Source organism: Nerophis lumbriciformis, linkage group LG35, assembly GCF_033978685.3.
Source record: "Nerophis lumbriciformis linkage group LG35, RoL_Nlum_v2.1, whole genome shotgun sequence".
NCBI classification, from domain to species: Eukaryota; Metazoa; Chordata; class Actinopteri; order Syngnathiformes; family Syngnathidae; genus Nerophis; species Nerophis lumbriciformis.
In genome coordinates this window covers 3,923,452-3,945,000 of record NC_084582.2, presented here as the reverse complement: position 1 = coordinate 3,945,000, position 21,549 = coordinate 3,923,452, and the positions used below count along the sequence as shown (strand labels likewise).

Sequence of the window (21,549 nt, the reverse complement as noted above, 5' to 3'; positions counted from 1 at the left end):
CAAGAAAGCACGCTTTTCACTTACGGAAGACAAAAATAAAGAGTTCATGTCATATCACACCGCGGTGATACATAAAGGCAAAAACCAAAACTAGCACTTTACTTTATGATCTAACTCAGTGGTTCTTAACCTGGGTTCGATCGAACCCTAGGGGTTCGACGAGTCGGGCTCAGGGGTTCGGCGGAGGTCAAGACACACCCGACTCATCGTGTAAATAAAAACTTCTCCCTATCGGCGTATTACAGCAGAAGTCACACTGGTTTGCAGGTGTGTAATTTTTGTGAGTTTATGCACTGTGTTGGTTTTGTTGTTTGAACAAGGTGATGTTCATGCACGGTTCATTTTGTGCACCAGTAATAAAACATGGTAACACTTTAGTATGAGGAACATATTCACTATTAATTAGTTGCTTATTAACATGCAAATTAGTAACATATTGGCTCTTAACTAGTCATTATTAAGTACTTATTAATGCCTTATTCGGCATGGCCTTACTATAACCCTAACCCCCTAACCCAGGGGTCGGCAACCTTTACCACCCAGAATCCCATGCATCCCCCAACCCCGCCCACCTCAACAGACACATGGGGGGGGGGTGCATGGGATTCTGGGTATTTGTTCAGTTGCGTTTATGTTGTGTTACGGTGCGGATATTCTCCCGAAATGTGTTTGTCATTCTTGTTTGGTGTGGGTTCACAGTGTGGCGCATATTAGTAAGAGTGTTAAAGTTGTCTATATCACAACCCTCAGTGTAACCTGTATGGCTGTTGACCAAGTATGCCTTGCAGTCGCTTACGTGTGTAAGCAGAGGCCGCATATAACATGTGACTGGGCTGGCAAGCTGTTAGTACAGGTTGTGGAGGGCGCTAAAGGGGGTTTGGTGGTAGCGGGGGTGTATAATGTAGCCCGGAAGAGTTAGGGATGCATGGGATTCTGGGTATTTGTTCTGTTGTGTTTATGTCGTGTTACAGTGCGGATATTCTCCCGAAATGTGTTTGTCATTCTTGTTTGGTGTGGGTCCACAGTGTGGCGCATATTAGTAAGAGTGTTAAAGTTGTCTATATCACAACCCTCAGTGTAACCTGTATGGCTGTTGACCAAGTATGCCTTGCAGTCGCTTACGTGTGTAAGCAGAAGCCGCATATAACATGTGACTGGGCTGGCAAGCTGTTAGTACAGGTTGTGGAGGGCGCTAAAGGGGGTTTGGTGGTAGCGGGGGTGTATAATGGTGTATAATGTAGCCCGGAAGAGTTAGGGATGCATGGGATTCTGGGTATTTGTTCTGTTGTGTTTATGTCGTGTTACAGTGCGGATATTCTCCCGAAATGTGTTTGTCATTCTTGTTTGGTGTGGGTCCACAGTGTGGCGCATATTAGTAAGAGTGTTAAAGTTGTCTATATCACAACCCTCAGTGTAACCTGTATGGCTGTTGACCAAGTATGCCTTGCAGTCGCTTACGTGTGTAAGCAGAGGCCGCATATAACATGTGACTGGGCTGGCAAGCTGTTAGTACAGGTTGTGGAGGGCGCTAAAGGGGGTTTGGTGGTAGCGGGGGTGTATAATGTAGCCCGGAAGAGTTAGGGATGCATGGGATTCTGGGTATTTGTTCTGTTGTGTTTATGTCGTGTTACAGTGCGGATATTCTCCCGAAATGTGTTTGTCATTCTTGTTTGGTGTGGGTCCACAGTGTGGCGCATATTAGTAAGAGTGTTAAAGTTGTTTATATCACAACCCTCAGTGTAACCTGTATGGCTGTTGACCAAGTATGCCTTGCAGTCGCTTACGTGTGTAAGCAGAGGCCGCATACTACTGTATTTTCCGCACTATTAGCCGCACCTAAAAACCACAAATTTACTCAAAAGCTGACAGTGCGGCTTATAACCCGGTGCGCTTTATATATGGATTAATATTAAGATTCATTTTCATAAAGTTTCGGTCTCGCAACTACGGTAAACAGCCGCCATCTTTTTTCCCCGTAGAAGAGGAAGTGCTTCTTCTTCTATGCAAGCAACCGCCAAGGTAAGCACCCGCCCCCATAGAAGAGGAAGCGCTTCTTCTTCTACTGTAAGCAACCACCCGCCCCCGTAGAAGAAGAAGAAGCGCGCGGATATTACGTTTCATTTCCTTTGTGTGTTTACATCTGTAAAGACCACAAAATGGCTCCTACTAAGCGACAGGTTTCCGGTTCATGAAAAGACGCAATCTCTCCATCCGCACACGGACTACTATTTCACAGCAACTGCCTAAAGACTTTCAAGAAAAGCTGGCTACTTTCCGTGCATATTGTAAAAACAAGATAGCTGAAAAAAAGATCCGGCCAGAGAACATTATCAACATGGACGAGGTTCCACTGACTTTTGATATTCCTGTGAACCGCACTGTGGATACAACGGGAGCACGTACGGTGAATATTCGCACCACAGGGAATGAGAAGTCATCCTTCACTGTGGTTCTAGCTTGCCATGCTAATGGCCAGAAACTTCCACCCATGGTGATATTCAAAAGGAAGACCTTGCCAAAAGAGACCTTTCCAGCCGGCGTCATCATAAAAGCTAACTCGAAGGGATGGATGGATGAAGAAAAGATGAGCGAGTGGTTAAGGGAAGTTTACGCGAAGAGGCCGGGTGGCTTTTTTCACGCAGCTCCGTCCATGTTGATATACGACTCCATGCGCGCCCACATCACGCTGGTTTTTAATATATTATTAAAGTTTGACTGACCTATCTGACTGTTTTTATGACATTCCCTTTAGCGCAGTTAGATGCGGCTTATAACACGGGGCGGCTTATAAGTGGACAAAGTTTTGAAAAATGCCGTTCATTGAAGGCGCGGCTTATAACCCAGGGCGGCTTATGGTGCGGAAAATACGGTACATGTGACTGGGCCGGCACGCAGATAGCATGGTGTAAAAGCGGACGGGACGACATGTTGTAGAGGACGTTAAAGGCAATGCCATCACAGCACGCCCTCAATATTGTTGTCCGGGTGAAAATCGGAATGTTTGCCCCGGGAGATTGCCGGGAGAGGCACTGAAATCCGAAAACCTCCCGGAAAAAACGGGGGGGTCGGCAAGTATGCAGCTGAGCCGCGTCAGAGTGATCAAAGAGCCGCATGCGGCTCCGGAGCCGCGGGTTGCTGACCCCTGCCCTAACCAAATAACTCTAAATTAAGTCTTTATTACTTAGAATATGTTCCCCTAGTATCCAAAAAACTCGAAATTAAGTCTTTCTTACTTAGAATATGTTCCCCATGCTTAAGTGTTACCAAAAACATAACCTTGTCTTGAATTTGAAAAAAAATAATAATAATATTTTTCACTAAAGAAGGGTTCGGTGAATGCGCATATGAAACTGGTGGGGTTCGGTACCTCCAATAAGGGTAAGAACCACTGATCTAACTGTATGCACAACTCCTTCTCTCATGCAAACACACACACACACACACACACACACAATTGCTTTACGACACAAAGGCTGGCATCATTAGAGAACATAGTGTGAAAACATGGTGCAACATAGCCACAAAATTAACTATCTTTAAAAAAAAAAAGCTTAAAATGCAATACAATAATTTAAGCAGTAATCAATGTACCACATGAGAATTCATTAAAAACTCATTTTGAGAGTCACAGTCACTGAGAGCCTCCATAAATGTGTGTAAACGTGTACCGCGAGCACACTGTAATGAAACTGTAAGTACCATTTAGCTGCAATTATCATACAGCTCTCCTATCGAATGTGTGATTCACGCCATACAGAATAAATGAAGTTAAGGTGTTTAACTTTGTGATCACATTCAGCTGAGACGCGTCCAAAAAAACAGTCCCAGCGAAGCTAAGGAGACATTAAAAATGAGAAGCTAAAAAAAAAAAAAAAAAAAGAACTGGATGGATTATTAAAGGGGAACATTATCACCAGACCTATGTAAGCGTCAATATATACCTTGATGTTGCAGAAAAAAGACCATATATTTTTTTAACCGATTTCCGAACTCTAAATGGGTGAATTTTGGCAAATTAAACGCCTTTCTATTATTCGCTTTTGGAGCGATGACGTCACAACGTGACATCACATCGGGAAGCAATCCGCCATTTCATCAAATCAGCTCTTTTATTTTCCGTTTTTCGACTGTTTTCCGTACCTTGGAAACATCATGCCTCGTCGGTGTGTTGTCGGCGGGTGTAACACATACTTGCCAACCCTCCCGAATTTTCCGGGAGACTCCTGAAATTCAGCGCCTCTCCCGAAAACCTCCCGGGACAAATATTCTCCCGAAAATCTCCCGATTTCCAGCCGGAGCTGGAGGCCACGCCCCCTCCAGCTCCATGCGAACCTGAGTAAGGACAGCCTTTTCTTTATGACAACAGGGGTGACAAGAATTAAATCATCCAGACTAGAGATACATTGTATTATTATGTTTATCTTACCTAAAAATAAATATATTTATTGATTTAAAAAAAAAATTTAAAAAAAATGTTTACAATATTTTGCTAAAAACATCAAAATTAATTGTATTTTTTGTTTTTTTTCCTCTGACTCCTTATTACATCCAGCCATAGAATTATACATTAAAATAAACATATTTGAAATCATTAATTTTAAATGATCATAATAATTCATTTAAAATGACCATATTTAATTATTAAAATAATTACTTGTTTATCAACAACTTTAGCATTTTATTCATTACATTTTGAAGCTCTCAGAAGCCAAGTTATGTTATATTCCTTAATATTTATTTATGCAAGTTTGAAGTATCAATTATCTGAACACAGTTTTGTTTGCATATTTTCAGGATGTAGATATATATATATATATATATAGATATATATATGTATATACACATATATGTATATATATATATATATATATATATATATATATATATATATATATATGTATGAAATACTTGACTTGGTGAATTCTAGCTGTCAATATACTCCTCCCCTCTTAACCACACCCCCGACCTCAACCACGCCCCCCACCCCCCGAAATCGGAGGTCTCAAGGTTGGCAAGTATGGTGTAACAACACGAACAGGGACGGATTCAAGTTGCACCAGTGGCCCCAAAGATGCGAAAGTGGCAAGAAATTGGACGTTTGTTCTGCACACTTTACCGACGAAAGCTATGCTACGACAGAGATGGACCCTAGCTTCCCTGGCCTGCTGACATCAACTCCAAAACTGGACAGATCAGCTTTCAGGAAAAGAGAGCGGATGAGGGTATGTCTACAGAATATATTAATTGATGAAAATTGGGCTGTCTGCACTCTCAAAGTGCATGTTGTTGCCAAATGTATTTCATATGCTGTAAACCTAGTTCATAGTTGTTAGTTTCCTTTAATGCCAAACAAACACATACCAATCGTTGGTTAGAAGGCGATCGCTAAATTCGTCCTCGCTTTCTCCCGTGTCGCGTCGTTTTCGTCGGTTTCGCTTGCATACGGTTCAAACCGATATGACTCAATAGCTTCAGTTTCTTCTTCAATTTCGTTTTCGCTACCTGCCTCCACACTACAACCATCCGTTTCAATACATGCGTAATCTGTTGAATCGCTTAAGCCGCTGAAATCCGAGTCTGAATCCGAGCTAATGTCGCTATACCTTGCTGTTCTACCCGCCATGTTTGTTTGTATTGGCATCACTGTGTGACGTCACAGGAAAATGGACGGGTGTATATAACGATGGTTAAAATCAGGCACTTTGAAGCTTTTTTTTAGGGATATTGCGTGATGGGTAAAATTTTGAAAAAAAACTTCGAAAAATAAAATAAGCCACTGGGAACTGATTTCTAATGGTTTTAACCCTTCCGAAATTGTGATAATGTTCCCCTTTAAAGCTTGCCACACAATCCAAAAAGACAGCATCAAAAACATGCCCTGATTGTTGTTCAGTGCAATAACAATTAGCTCCTCTTCACACCAGGGAAGCACGCTTATCATTTCCTGATCTTTAAAATAACAACACACGATGGAACGAGGGGCTGCCTCACAGAGAAACAAACAGCAGTTTATGAACAGTAGAACACGTAAGGTAAATTAAAAAAAAATTACAAAAAATTCAAACTGACCCTAATACAGTACGTGAATTACCGCAAATTAACACCTTCAGTCGAATGGAGTTATAAAACAATGCTCACAATTCCCTTTATATTGAGGGCAATAAAAATAATCTGATCAACGATCTCTTAGTATCGCTACGTACCTATCTGTCCGTGCCTGGTTGGAAAACAAACGTAGTCAGCTTGCAAACAGGTCTCTTGCTAGCATTTGTCTGCTAATAGAGAAGCTAAAAAAAAAAATGAGCATACTGGCTGGTTAACAACTACATGGGTGTGCGATTTGTTCATTTGAATTTATATTATTCTGAATGCCACTAATGAGCGCAAATGTACATGTGCAGAAAAAGGTGAATTGTGCAATAATACTATCAGAGTATAGGAATAGTGCTTCAGAGTGCCTGTACCTCAGATGGGGCAATAAGTCAGCCCTTTGACAGACTGCACCCTTCCACCTGCTCTCCTCAAATTGCATCTTATCAGCAGCATCGATACGGCTTCAGCAGTATCTTATCCACAGAATGCTTGAGCAATCGGTATCTGCCCTTCGAGTACCATAAACAATCCCTTATTAGCCATCAGATTTCTGCCATCCAGATTCGGAAAAGCCAGGTTCCACACGGGACTCGTCAGCAGCAGGACCCTCGGGATATTTTGCGGTTTCCATGGAGATCGATAGTTCCACTCAGCACCGAGTGGTCGATGTGATCCTCTGCAGCTAGTACCTCCCTGACAGCTGCCTCAAACGCAGCCGTGACGTTCGTGTCATCCTTGGCGCTGGTCTCAAAGTAAGGACAGCAGCCGTTCTCCTCGCACCAGGCCCGCGCTTCGTCCTCGCCAACTTCCCTCTGCTCCATGTCCACCTTGTTGCCGAGCACCACGAAAGGGAACCGCTCGGGATCTTTGACGTCAGAGTAATACATGAACTCCTTCTTCCAGCCGCCGAGGTTCTGAAAGCTCTGCAGGTCGTTCACGGCGAACGTGAGCAGGCAGCAGTCGGCCCCTCGGTAGAACGGCGTGCGCAGGGACTTGAAACGCTCCTGGCCGGCGGTGTCCCAGATCTGCAGGGTAACAAAGCGTCCATCCACTTCCAGGTCCCTGTTGAGGAACTCGACACCTATGGTGTGAAATGACTGGGAGTCGAAGCGGTCGGTGACGTAGCGGTTCATCAGCGAGGACTTGCCTACTCCTCCGTCCCCGAGCAGGATCACCTTCAGCAGCAGGCTCTTCCCACTCATCGTACGCAACCCTCCTTGCTGGGTGGCAAGTCAATTCATCCTTAAGAGGAGAAAGCATGGCAAAAACATTCTCAAAATGGAAATGTTGACACAAGAAATACAGAGGATTATGTTCCATTTCTGTTGTGTAGGTTGTAGGGTTGTACGGTATACCGGTATTAGTATAGTACCGCGATACTCCATCCATCCATCCATCCATCTTCTTCCGCTTATCCGAGGTCGGGTCGCGGGGGCAGCAGCCTAAGCAGGGAAGCCCAGACTTCCCTCTCCCTAGCCACTTCGTCCAGCTCCTCCCGGGAGATCCCGAGGCGTTCCCAGGCCAGCCGGGAGACATAGTCTTCCCAACGTGTCCTGGGTCTTCCTCGTGGCCTCCTACCAGTCGGACGTGCCCTAAACACCTCCCTAGGGAGGCGCTCGGGTGGCATCCTGACCAGATGCCCGAACCACCTCATCTGGCTCCTCTCGATGTGGAGGAGCAGCGGCTTTACTTTGAGCTCCCCCCGGATGGCAGAGCTTCTCACCCTATCTCTAAGGGAGAGCCCCGCCACCCGGCGGAGGAAACTCATTTCGGCCGCTTGTATCCGTGATCTTGTCCTTTCGGTCATAACCCAAAGCTCATGACCATAGGTGAGGATGGGAACGTAGATCGACCGGTAAATTGAGAGCTTTGCCTTCCGGCTCAGCTCCTTCTTCACCACAACGGATCGATACAGCGACCGCATTACTGAAGACGCCGCACCGATCCGCCTGTCGATCTCACGATCCACTCTTCCCTCACTCGTGAACAAGACTCCAAGGTACTTGAACTCCTCCACTTGGGGCAAGATCTCCTCTCCAACCCGGAGATGGCACTCCACCCTTTTCCGGGAGAGAACCATGGACTCGGACTTGGAGGTGCTGATTCTCATCCCAGTCGCTTCACTCTCAGCTGCGAACCGATCCAGTGAGAGCTGAAGATCCTGGCCAGATGAAGCCATCAGGACCACATCATCTGCAAAAAGCAGAGACCTAATCCTGCAGCCACCAAACCGGATCCCCTCAACGCCTTGACTGCGCCTAGAAATTCTGTCCATAAAAGTTATGAACAGAATCGGTGACAAAGGGCAGCCTTGGCGGAGTCCAACCCTCACCGGAAACGTGTCCGACTTACTGCCGGCAATGCGAACCAAGCTCTGACACTGATCATACAGGGAGCGGACCGCCACAATCAGACAGTCCGAAACCCCATACTCTCTGAGCACTCCCCACAGGACCTCCCGAGGGACACGGTCGAATGCCTTCTCCAAGTCCACAAAGCACATGTAGACTGGTTGGGCAAACTCCCATGCACCCTTAAGGACCCTGCCGAGAGTATAGAGCTGGTCCACAGTTCCACGACCAGGGCGAAAACCACACTGCTCCTCCTGAATCCGATGTTCGACTACCGCGATACTAATGGATCATATACGGTACTATACCACCTCTGAAAAAAACCAGTCCAGCTCCAGTCGGCAGTGTTTTAGCTACTTCTAAATCACTAATCCTTGCCTCCGTGGCGACTAATAAAGTAAGTTTCTTACAAGTATCATCCCTGCAGGACGAGGAATAGCTAAACATGCTTCACTACACTCCGTAGCTCACCGGCGTCAAAATGTAAACAAACACCATTGGTGGATCTAGCCCTGACATCTACTGTAATGATACCAAGTACAGTCGGGTATCTTACATCGGTATTTTTTGGCATCACAACATTTTCTTTTGTTTTTAAAAATGTATATTAGGTTTATAAACTCAGGAAATATGTCCCTGGACACACGAGGACTTGACTATGATCCTGTAACGACTTGTCATCAGATTGATACCCAACGTTGTGGAATCATCCGAAACTAATGTAAAGTATCCAACAACAGAAGAATAAGTGATTATTACATTTTAATGAACAAGTACCGTATTTTTCGGACTATAAGTCGCAGTTTTTTTCATAGTTTGGCCGGGGGTGCGGCTTATACTCAAGAGCGACTTATGTGTGACATTATTAACACATTACCGTAAAATATCAAATAATATTATTTAGCTCATTCACGTAAGAGACTAGACGTATAATATTTCATGAGATTTAGCGATTAGGAGTGACAGATTGTTTGGTAAACGTATAGCATGTTCTATATGTTATAGTTATTTGAATGACTCTTACCATAATATGTTACATTAACATACCAGTTGGTTATTTATGCCTCATATAACGTACACTTATTCAGCCTGTTGTTCACTATTCTTTATTTATTCAAAATTGCCTTTCAAATGTCTATTCTTGGTGTTGGGTTTTATCAAATACATTTCCCCAAAAAATGCGACTTATATATGTTTTTTTCCTTCTTTATTATGCATTTTCGGCCGGAGCGACTTATACTCCTAAAAATACGGTACTTAATTTAAGAATATTTTTCAACATATTGAGCAAAAAGGTCTCTTTTTTTTCTACCAAGAAAAGTGCACTTGTTATTAGTGAGAATATACTTATTTTAAGGTATTTTGGGGTTCATTGAGGTTAGCTAATTAGGGACCGCAATGTCCCTTTGGGACAGAGGACCCTATTGTAATTGTAAGGTTTTATTATTATTATTCCGCCGCCTCTTTGAGCTGTAATTTGACCCCCTTAACATGCTTCAAAACTCACCATATTTGACACACACATCAGGACTGGCAAAAATTGTCATGTAATAAAAAAACCAAACCCCAAAACTCAAAATTGCACTCTAGCGCCCCATAGGAAAAAACAGACAAAACTGCTTGTAACTTCCGTTAAGAATGTCGCAGAGACATGAAACAAAAACCTCTATGTAGGTCTGACTTAGACCTAGATTTCATACACTGTTATTCTTCAGCAAAAATCAACAAGAAGTTGCCAATTCCCCCTTCAAAACAAAAGTTTTGTAAAAACAGTCACTTTCGCCTCTTTGAGCTGTAATTTGAAGCCCTTAACATGCTTCAAAACTCACCAAACTGGACACACACATCAGGACTGGCAAAAATTGTTATCTAATAAAAAACCCAACCCCAAAACTCTAAATTGCGCTCTAGCGCCCCCTAGGAAGAAAACACAGACACAACTGCGCCTAGGAAGAAAACTCAGACAAAACTGCTTGTAACTTCCAGTAGGAATGTCGTAGAGACATGAAACAAAAACCTCTATGTAGGTCTGACTTAGACCTAGATTTTATACACTGACATCCTTCAGCAAAAAACAACAGGAAGTTGGAAATTCCCCCTTCAAAACAAAAGTTTTGTAAAAATCGGTCACCTTTTTTCAAACATTATCTCCTCTGAGCGCGTTTGTCATGTCGGCTTCAAACTAGCACAGGAGAGAGATTGAACCCTTCTGATTAAAAGTTGACCAAAAAGTTTTAATTACTGCTCCGGTTTGGATTTTATTTTACTTGTTTTGGAAAGTCTTGACAAGCCAAATGTTCTTGTTCTATTGGCAGATAATTTTGCTTAGTGCAAATAAAATACCCCTGTAGGAGCCTAAATGCTGTTTAGGTTAATTTACATTTTATGGAAGGTGCTTTATGTTTATTCAGCCAAAATGGGACTACCGTATTTTTCGGACTATAAGTCGCAGTTTTTTTCATAGTTTGACTTGTGTGTGAAATTATTAACACATTAGCGTAAAATATCAAATAATATTATTTAGCTCATTCACGTAAGAGACTAGACGTATAAGATTTCATGGGATTTAGCGATTAGGAGTGACAGATTGTTTGGTAAACGTATAGCATGTTCTATATGTTATAGTTATTTGAATGACTCTTACCATAATATGTTACGTTAACATACCAGTTGGTTATTTATGCCTCATATAACGTACACTTATTCAGCCTGTTGTTCACTATTCTTTATTTATTTCAAATTGCCTTTCAAATGTCTATTCTTGGTGTTGTTAAAGTTAAAGTTAAAGTACCAATGATTGTCACACACACACTAGGTGTGGCGAAATTATTCTCTGCATTTGACCCATCACCCTTGATCACCCCCTGGGAGGTGAGGGGAGCAGTGGGCAGCAGCGGTGGCTGCGCCCGGGAATCATTTTGGTGATTTGGCTTTTATCAAATAGATTTCCCCAAAAAATGCGACTTATACTCCAGTGCGACTTATATGTGTTTTTTTCCTTCTTTATTATGCATTTTCGGCCGATGCGCCTTATACTCCGAAAAATACGGTATATTTAACAATTAATTTTCTACCACTTGTCCTTAATAATTTTGACAAAATAATAGAATACAAATTGACACAATATATTACTGCATACATCAGCAGCAAAATTAGGAACCTTTCTTTGTTTACTTACTACTAAAAGACAAGTTGTCCTGCATGTTCACTATTTTATTTAAGGACACACTTGCAATAAGAAACACATGTTTACTGTACCGTAAGATTTTTTTGTTAAAATAAAGCCAATAATGCCATTTTTTGTGGTCCCCTTTACTTAGAAAAGTACCAAAAAGTATCGAAATAATTTTGGTACCGGTACCAAAATATTGGTATCGAGACAACACTAGTAGGTTGTGATAATATGCAATATAAAGGTTGTTAAACGCTGCCACATAACGGCGTGTCCCCAATAAAAAGAAGTGTGCTCTTTGTAACTGACAGACTTGTAGATGATAACGTTTACCACTGAGAAACAAAATAAGCAGCCAAATTCAAACACAATTGTTATGTTATCACTCATATGGCATAGCCAACAAAACGAGGTACAAATGACCAGGTGGTCTTTCAAAAACTATGTTTTTTAAGTCATGTCATGTTACAGCACTGGCAGTTTAACACAAATTGTGTGGTTTTTTTTAAACACTTGCCATGTGCCATGACTCTATTATGCCATCAAGAAGTAATGCATATGTTTGATTATTGCAGTAGGGAGCCAGATGAGGTGGTTCGGGCATCTGGTCAGGATGCCACCCGAACGCCTCCCTGAGGAGATGTTTCGGGCACGTCCGACCGGTAGGAGGCCACGGGGAAGACCCTAGACACCCTAAAACTACACCTCCAGGCAACTTCAACCCTTGACTAACACCCTCCCCCTTCCACATCCCACCTCCCCGGATTGTAAATAACCAATTGTAAATAATCAAATGTATTTCTAATGTATATACTTGTTCTTATGCTATCTGAACTCACTATGTTCTCTGCTCGCTGTACATATCCTACCAAGTCAGTACACGGTTTCAATGCCCATTTCTCTGATGATGCAATTGTTGATGACTGAAGTATGCTGTTATCAACCAAACCCTCCTCCTCCCACCCCCCGGATTGTAAATAATGTAAATAATTCAATGTATATACTCAGATGATTAACTTGTGTGATGACTGTATTATGATGATAGTATACCGTATATTACCAAATAGTAGCCCGGGCGTTTATTTCACAAAATCGATTTTGGAGACAGGTGTTTAAAAGAAAGCAGGCGGTTATTTGCACAAGGCTTTTATTTATTTTTGCACCAACCTGCACCAGGCCATTATTTGGTTACAATGGTTATTGTCCAGTATTTTTTTTCGTACAAAAAACTTTAAAGGGGAACATTATCACCAGACCTATGTAAGTGTCAATATATACCTTGATGTTGCAGAAAAAAGACCATATATTTTTTTAACCGATTTCCGAACTCTAAATGGGTGAATTTTGGCCAATTAAACGCCTTTCTATTATTCGCTCTCGGAGCACATCGGGAAGCAATCCGCCATTTTCTCACTTTCGTCGGTGTGTTGTCGGAGGGTGTAACAACACGAACAGGGACGGATTCAAGTTGCACCAGTGGCCCAAAGATGCGAAAGTGGCAAGAAATTGGACGAAATTTGTTCAAAATACGAGGGTGTGGGGAAAGCCGACGAAATGGTCAGTCGTTTGTTCCGCACACTTTACCGACGAAAGCTATGCTACGACAGAGATGGCAAGAATTTGTGGATATCCTGCGACACTCAAAGCAGATGCATTTCCAACGATAAAGTCAAAGAAATCTGCCGCCAGAGTGTGTGAGCTATTCAGGGACAAAGGACCTCGGTAGCACGGCAAGCAATGGCGGCAGTTTGTTCCCGCAGACGAGCGAGCTAAACCCCCTATCGACCCTAGCTTCCCTGGCCTGCTGACATCAACTCCAAAACTGGACAGATCAGCTTTCAGGAAAAGAAAGCGGATGAGGGTATGTCTACAGAATATATTAATTGATGAAAACTTTATTCATTACTTGCGGTTTTACGTAAATTATTATACATAAACTGTGTTTACCAATAATTTAGCTTAAAAACATTAATTTTTTTCAATCATTCGAGTACATTCGGGTAGTCTTGTGTAATGCAGTATTTTGTGTCTATTTAGGTATGGTTAACCTGAGTGCTGAAATCGTGGAAAAATATATGTTCTTAGCGCGCCTGAAATGGGCTGTCTGCACTCTCAAAGTGCATGTTGTTGCCAAATGTATTTCATATGCTGTAAACCTAGTTCATAGTTGTTAGTTTCCTTTAATGCCAAACAAACACATACCAATCGTTGGTTAGAAGGCGATCGCCGAATTCGTCCTCGCTTTCTCCCGTGTCGCTGGCTGTCGTGTCGTTTTCGTCGGTTTCGCTTGCATACGGTTCAAACCGATATGGCTCAATCGCTTCAGTTTCTTCTTCAATTTCGTTTTCGCTACCTGCCTCCACACTACAACCATCCGTTTCAATACATGCGTAATCTGTTGAATCGCTTAAGCCGCTGAAATCCGAGTCTGAATCCGAGCTAATGTCGCTATACCTTGCTGTTCTACCCGCCATGTTTGTTTGTATTGTCATCACTATGTGACGTCACAGGAAAATGGACGGGTGTATATAACGATGGTTAAAATCAGGCACTTTTAAGCTTTTTTTTAGGAATATTGCGTGATGGGTAAAATTTTGAAAAAAACTTCAAAAAATAAAATAAGCTACTGGGAACTGATTTTTAATGGTTTTAACCCTTCTGAAATTGTGATAATGTAAAAGCTATTGTAAACCTACAAACAAAAAAAACAAGAGATCAACATGAGGTAGGCTATCAAAAGACAAGAGATCAACAAGGCCTCAACATGGCAGTAGTGCAACAATTGTCAAATAGAATACCAATACTAAAAATAAATAAACTTTTTAAATAAAGCAGCCTAACGGGAAAAATAAAATTATGGTACCAAGTACTCCAGTATAAAACCCACCATCAAAACAGAACAATAATACTGTCACTTAAATAAAATAAAGGCTACAGTATACTCCAAGTTTTAAATAAAGCAGCATACAGAAAGAATAAAATTATGGTACCAAGTACTTTATAAAACCATCAAAACAATAATACTGCAGCAAACGCAACCCCAGTAGCATTTTAATCTAAATTATGCAAATAACAGGCATATTAAGAAGAGGCGGTTAATTCACTAAATGGGGTCAGCTATTAGGACATGGGCGTGGACCCCGACTTAAACAAGTTGAAAAACTTATTCGGGTGTTACCATTTAGTGGTCAATTGTACGGAATATGTACTGAACTGTCCAATCTACTAATAAAAGTTTCAATCAAACAATCAATGGGAAGACTATGTCTCCCCGCTGGGCTGGGAACGCCTCGGGATCCCCCGGGAGGAGCTGGACGAAGTGGCTGGGGAGAGGGAAGTCTGGGCATCTCTGCTTAGGCTGCTGCCCCCGCGACCCGACCTCGGATAAGCGGAAAATGATGGAATGATGGATGGATGTTACAGCACTGGCAGTTTTTACACAAATTGTGTATTTTTTTAAACACTTGCCATGTGCCATGACCCTATTATGCCATCAAGAAGTATTGCATATGTTGTATTATTGCAGTGAATTGATCATGCAGACAGGAGAGGAACAGCAACAACAGTGACTGGCGAATCCACTACTGCGCATGCGCAGACGTGTACCAGCTTGTCAAAATGTGGCTTGCTGCTAATGGCTATTTACTGTCTTGTGGGGGGTTCTCTCAGAAGGAAGTGCTTGAAAGGTTCAATGTTAGGCAGGTGGCCAACCTACTGTGAAATACACAGTACAAATATGGAGGGAGATCCACAAAACATGTTTTTAAACGAGCATGTTGTTACAGTAGCTGGCTTGTTGACATGTCACATTGATCGTGCTAGCTGTTAGCCTGAGTGCATAAAAGCACTTAAAAACCGTTTGGGAAGCGACAACGTAACGAGTTATACGGTGTTATGTTAAAACCCTAAGTGAAATAATTCGATATAAGTGCTTACCTCATCCCTGGTGGTTAATATTATGCTGTTGCCCTGGTCTCCTACATCTCACTGAGGCAGTGACTGTAGTGACGTGACGTGTGCGCGCCCCCAGCAGGGAAGTGCACGAACGCCAACCCCAACAGAAACTTCCAGGGTCTTAAAGCCCGCCTCTTTTCCTCTTGAATTTAATCATACTTGCAAACCTTGAGACCTCCGATTTCGGGAGGTGGGGGGCGTGGTCGGGGTGGGGCGGGGGCGTGGTTGGGGGCGGGGCTAAGAGGGGAGGAGTATATTTACAGCTAGAATTCACCAAGTCAAGTATTTCATATATATATATATATATATATATATATATATATATATAAATGATAAATGGGTTGTACTTGTATAGCGCTTTTCTACCTTCAAGGTACTCAAAGCGCTTTGACACTACTTCCACATTTACCCATTCACACACACATTCACACACTGATGGAGGGAGCTGCCATGCAAGGCGCTAACCAGCACCCATCAGGAGCAAGGGTGAAGTGTCTTGCTCAGGACACAACGGCCATGACGAGGTTGGTACTAGGTGGGGATTGAATCAGGGACCCTCGGGTCGCGCACGGCCACTCTTCCACTGCGCCAAGAAATACTTGACTTTCAGTGAATTCTAGCTATATATATATTTATTTTATTATATTTATATATATATATATATATATATATATATATATATATATATATATATATATATATATATATATATATATATATATATGTATGTGTGGGGAAAAAATCACAAGACTACTTCATCTCTACAGGCCTGTTTCATGAGGGGTTCCCTCAATCATCTCCTGATGATTGAGGGAACCCCTCATGAAACAGGCCTGTAGAGATGAAGTAGTCTTGTGATTTTTTTCCCACACATACATATATTGCGCTCTACTACGGTATCGAGCACTATTTTTTGGATAACCTTATTAAGACATATATATATATATATATATATATATATATATATATATATATATATATATATATATATATATATATATATATATATATATATATATATATATAAAAGAAATACTTGAATTTCAGTGTTCATTTATTTACACATATACACACACACACAACACTCATCTACTCATTGTTGAGTTAAGGGTTGAATTGTCCATCCTTGTTCTATTCTCTGTCACTATTTTTCTAACCATGCTGAACACCCTTTCGCAGGTACCCAGAAAGGTTTCGAGTACCACCAAAAAAACGGAATCTCTGAAGACAGTATAAAAATCTGTGTTAAAGGTGTACAAATACTGTTTGTATAATAAGCATGTTATTTTTTTACAAATGAGGGTTAAGAGTTCAGTACTAAAAAAAAAGAAAAGAAAAGAATGTGGCTTAAGTACAGTTTTTTAATTGAGCTGCTGCATTTTTCGGTTGGGTTGTTAATTTATTTTGAGTAACTTCTATACATTTCTAAAAGGGGAGGAATGTAATAGAGTGATCTATGTTTGTCTGTTGCCATCTCCTGGTGAATGTTGGCTATAGCGTACTGGGGTTACTTTTTGGTTGGCCAACGATTTACGTGGTGTTGCGCACCTGACGTCACTCAGGTCCGCATGGAGCTGGAGGAGGCGTGGCTTCCAGCTCCGCCTGAATTTCGGGAGATTTTCGGGAGAAAATTGGTCCCGGGAGGTTTTCGGGAGAGGCGCTGAATTTCGGGAGTCTCCCGGAAAATCCGGGAGGGTTGGCAAGGATGATTTAATCCACCTGAGAGTAAAAACCAGATGGAAAATAAATAGGGATGTCCGATAATGGCTTTTTTGCCGATATCCGATATTCCGATATTGTCCAACTCTTAATTACCGATACCGATTTCAACCAATATCGATATATATAGTCGTGGAATTAACGCATTATTATGCCTAATTTTGTTGTGGTGCCCCGCTGTATGCATTAAACAATGTAACAAGGTTTTCCAAAATAAATCAACTCAAGTTATAGAAAAAAGTGCCAACAAGGCACTGACATATTTATTATTGAAGTCACAAAGTGAAATAATCCTGATACCCACTACAACTATGGGAAACACTGTTATCTTTGACTTACACAAAGTGCTTTTTTTTTTTTTAAACATGCCTCAAAACAACAGCTACAAAAACAATGAAGGCACACAGCTTCAGTCCAAAGTATACTATAAACTGGGCTCGATTTGCCCTGTTCTTAACGTATTCGTATGAGTAACAAAAATGTGCAAATAAAAACAAGAAAGGCACAAAAATAAAAAACTGCTTCAGTCTAGACTAGTAGATAACACAGCCATCCTTTAAAGTGCATGAACATTAATACAACTGCTTCAGTCTAGACTAGTAGAAAACACAGCCATCCTTTAAAGTGCATAGGGAAAAAAGGCACAAAACATAAATAAAACAGCTTCACTCAGTCCAGACTATTAGTCTATTTGTGCAACAGATGAAGCTCAAAGAGTGGGCTAAGTCTTTTTCTCCTTGTCATCACGTGTGAGAGGTAGATTTTTCTGAATGAAAACAAGCATCTGCAAGGATTCTGGGTATTTGTTCTGTTGTGTTTATGTTGTGTTACGGTGCGGATGTTCTCCTGAAATGTGTTTGTCATTCTTGTTTGGTGTGGGTTCACAGTGTGGCGCATATTTGTAACAGCGTTAAAGTTGTTTATACAGCCACCCTCAGTGTGACCTGTATGGCTGTTGACCAGGTATGTTTGCATTCGCGAGTGCGTGTGTCAAGCTGTAGATATTATGTGACTGGGCCAGTACGGCAAAGGCAACGCCTTTCAAGGATTAATTGGCGCTCTGTACATCTTCCTGCGTCCGTGTACACAGCGGCGTTTTAGAAAGTCACAAATTTTACTTTTGGATACTGATAATCTTGAAACCGATACCGATAATTTCTGATATTACTTTTTAAAGCATTTATCGGCCGATAATATCTGCGGTCCAATATTATAGGACATCCATAAAAATAAATAAATACATACATTATTTAATGAATTAATGTGTCATTAATTCATTATGATTGAAACATAAATACATAAATGTGTTGATGGTGATGATTTATTAATTAATAAAAGAGGAGAAAAATAACCTTGGAGAAAAAAAATTAAATTTAACACATTTGTATGCGCGTATAATGCTTGAAACCTTTGGCATATCAGTATGTGTAATTAACTATGGAATGGATTAGACAAAGAAGTCAAACAAAGCATGTAGAAGAAGAATCCTGTTTTTAATATGAGATCATCTAATTATGTGAATTACTATGTATTTAACTATTTATAGGGAACATTATTTATGTATGTATTATTTATAGATTTGAGACTTGAATACAAAATAGTGAATACATGTGTTATTAATTGCTGTGAATTGAATAACGGTAGGAGTAACTAAGCTCCGTTTCTTAATTCCTACTGCTTTTCAGACCTGTTGTAATGAAAAACTAGAAATATGTGACGTATCACTTTGTAACTGTATGCATGTTAGAAATAAACTTAAACCATTAACCACAATTTAATTATTAATAGTTATTAGTTATTAATAGTTCATTAATTATTTCACAATTTGATTTACTATTGATGTCATTATATCATGATTCAATAATGTATTTAATAATTTAATTAGTTGGGAGAAATTTAAGTAATGTTTAAAGATGTATTTATTTTCTTAGATTTTGTCCCGCTTCATGAATGCATTTTATCAGTCAAACTGAGCCGTTTTGAAAGATATATATATATATTTTTATGCCCAATTTTATTAGTACTGCAAACACAAGCAAAATACAAACACATAGTTAAGTTGAGCTATAAACGGCTTGTGAACAACTTGTTTTGTAAAAAGAAAAATATGAAGGCTCGTCTCGGGGAAAAAATATCCTATTTTCAAACATCATAAGGGACCCATCTCACCCTGGACATAAACTTTTTGAACTGCTGCCCCAGGGCAGGAGATACAGGACAATAAAATGCCGGACAAACAGATTTAAGAACAATTTTTACCCGAGAGCAATAGTGTCGCTGAACACAAGACAATAATGACACAAGACAATAATGACTGTGCATGTGAGCTGTGTGCTTGGTATTTTTATGTATTTTATGTATTTTTATCTATTTATCGATGTTCTTATGTTTTTATGAGTTATTATGAATTTGCACTAAATTAGTCTGTGATGAGGTGGCGACTTGTCCAGGGTGTACCCCGCCTTCCGCCCGAATGCAGCTGAGATAGGCTCCAGCACCCCCCGCGACCTTGAAAGTGACAAGCGGTAGAAATGGATGGATAGTTTTGCTTACAATTTCATTGTACAATGTACAATGACAATAAAGATATATTCTATTCTATTCTATTCTATTCTATTCTATTTATTGATCCCTGGGGGAAATTCAGCACCACAGTTCGTTTACAATAAACACTTAAGTATTTTTTACATGTGAATAATATGAATACAGTTTATTATACATCATTATTCACGTGTGAATAATATGAATACAGTCTATTATACAGCATTTTTCACATGTGAATAATATAAATACAGTCTATTATACATTCAAGTACAGTCAAAAAGGAACATATGCATTATATATATATATATATATATATATATATATATATATATATATATATATATATATATACAAACCCCGTTTCCATATGAGTTGGGAAATTGTGTTAGATGTAAATATAAATGGAATACAATGATTTGCAAATCCTTTTCAACCCATATTCAATTGAATGCACTACAAAGACAAGATATTTGATGTTTAAAATCATACATTTATTTTTTTTTTGCAAAAAATAATTAACTTAGAATTTCATGGCTGCAACACGTGCCAAAGTAGTTGGAAAAAGGGCATGTTCACCACTGTGTTACATGGCCTTTCCTTTTAACAACACTCAGTAAACATTTGGGAACTGAGGAGACACATTTTTTAAGCTTCTCAGGTGGAATTCTTTCCCATTCTTGCTTGATGTACAGCTTAAGTTGTTCAACAGTCCGGGGGTCTCCGTTGTGGTATTTTACGCTTCATAATGCGCCACACATTTTCAATGGGAGACGGGTCTGGACTACAGGCAGGCCAGTCTAGTACCCGCACTCTTTTACTATGAAGCCACGTTGATGTAACACATGGCTTGGCATTGTCTTGCTGAAATAAGCAGGGGGGTCCATGGTAACGTTGCTTGGATGGCAACATATGTTGTTCCTAAACCTGTATGTACCTTTCAGCATTAATGGTGCCTTCACAGATGTGTAAGTTACCCATGTCTTGGGCACTAATACACCCCCATACCATCACAGATGCTGGCTTTTCAACTTTGCGCCTATAACAATCCGGATGGCTCTTTTCCTCTTTGGTCCGGAGAACACGACGTCCACAGTTTCCAAAAACAATTTGAAATGTGGACTCGTCAGACCAAAGAACACTTTTCCACTTTGTATCAGTCCATCTTAGATGAGCTCAGGCCCAACGAAGCCGACGGCGTTTCTGTGTGATGTTAATAAACGGTTTTTGCCTTGCATAGGAGAGTTTTAACTTGCACTTATAGATGTAGCGACCAACTGTAGTTACTGACAGTGGGTTTCTGAAGTGTTCCTGAGCTCATGTGGTGATATCCTTTACACACTGATGTCGCTTGTTGATGCAGTACAGCCTGAGGGATCGAAGGTCACGGGCTTAGCTGCTTACGTGCAGTGATTTCTCCAGATTCTCTGAACCCTTTGATGATATTATGGACCGTAGATGGTGAAATCCCTAAATTCCTTGCAATAGCTGGTTGAGAAAGGTTTTTCTTAAACTGTTCAACAATTTGCTCACGCATTTGTTGACAAAGTGGTGACCCTCGCCCCATCCTTGTTTGTGAATGACTGAGCATTTCATGGAATCTACTTTTATACCCAATCATGGCACCCACCTGTTCCCAATTTGCCTGTTCACCTGTGGGATGTTCCAAATAAGTGTTTGATGAGCATTCCTCAACTTTATCAGTATTTATTGCCACCT

At 40.7% G+C, this 21,549-nt stretch overlaps 1 protein-coding gene across 1 annotated transcript; it reads right to left on the bottom strand.

Annotated features, from left to right (window-relative positions):
• Nucleotides 1-5,000: 5,000 nt before the first annotated feature.
• Nucleotides 5,001-15,694, bottom strand: rab9b (RAB9B, member RAS oncogene family). The gene is made up of 2 exons (XM_061927686.2): nucleotides 15,553-15,694; nucleotides 5,001-7,335 (listed from the first exon to the last, which is right to left on the bottom strand). Exon 2 carries the CDS (start codon nucleotides 7,293-7,295, stop codon nucleotides 6,687-6,689), a length of 609 nt encoding a protein of 202 aa, XP_061783670.1. The 5' UTR covers nucleotides 7,296-7,335; nucleotides 15,553-15,694; the 3' UTR covers nucleotides 5,001-6,686.
• Nucleotides 15,695-21,549: the final 5,855 nt, after the last annotated feature.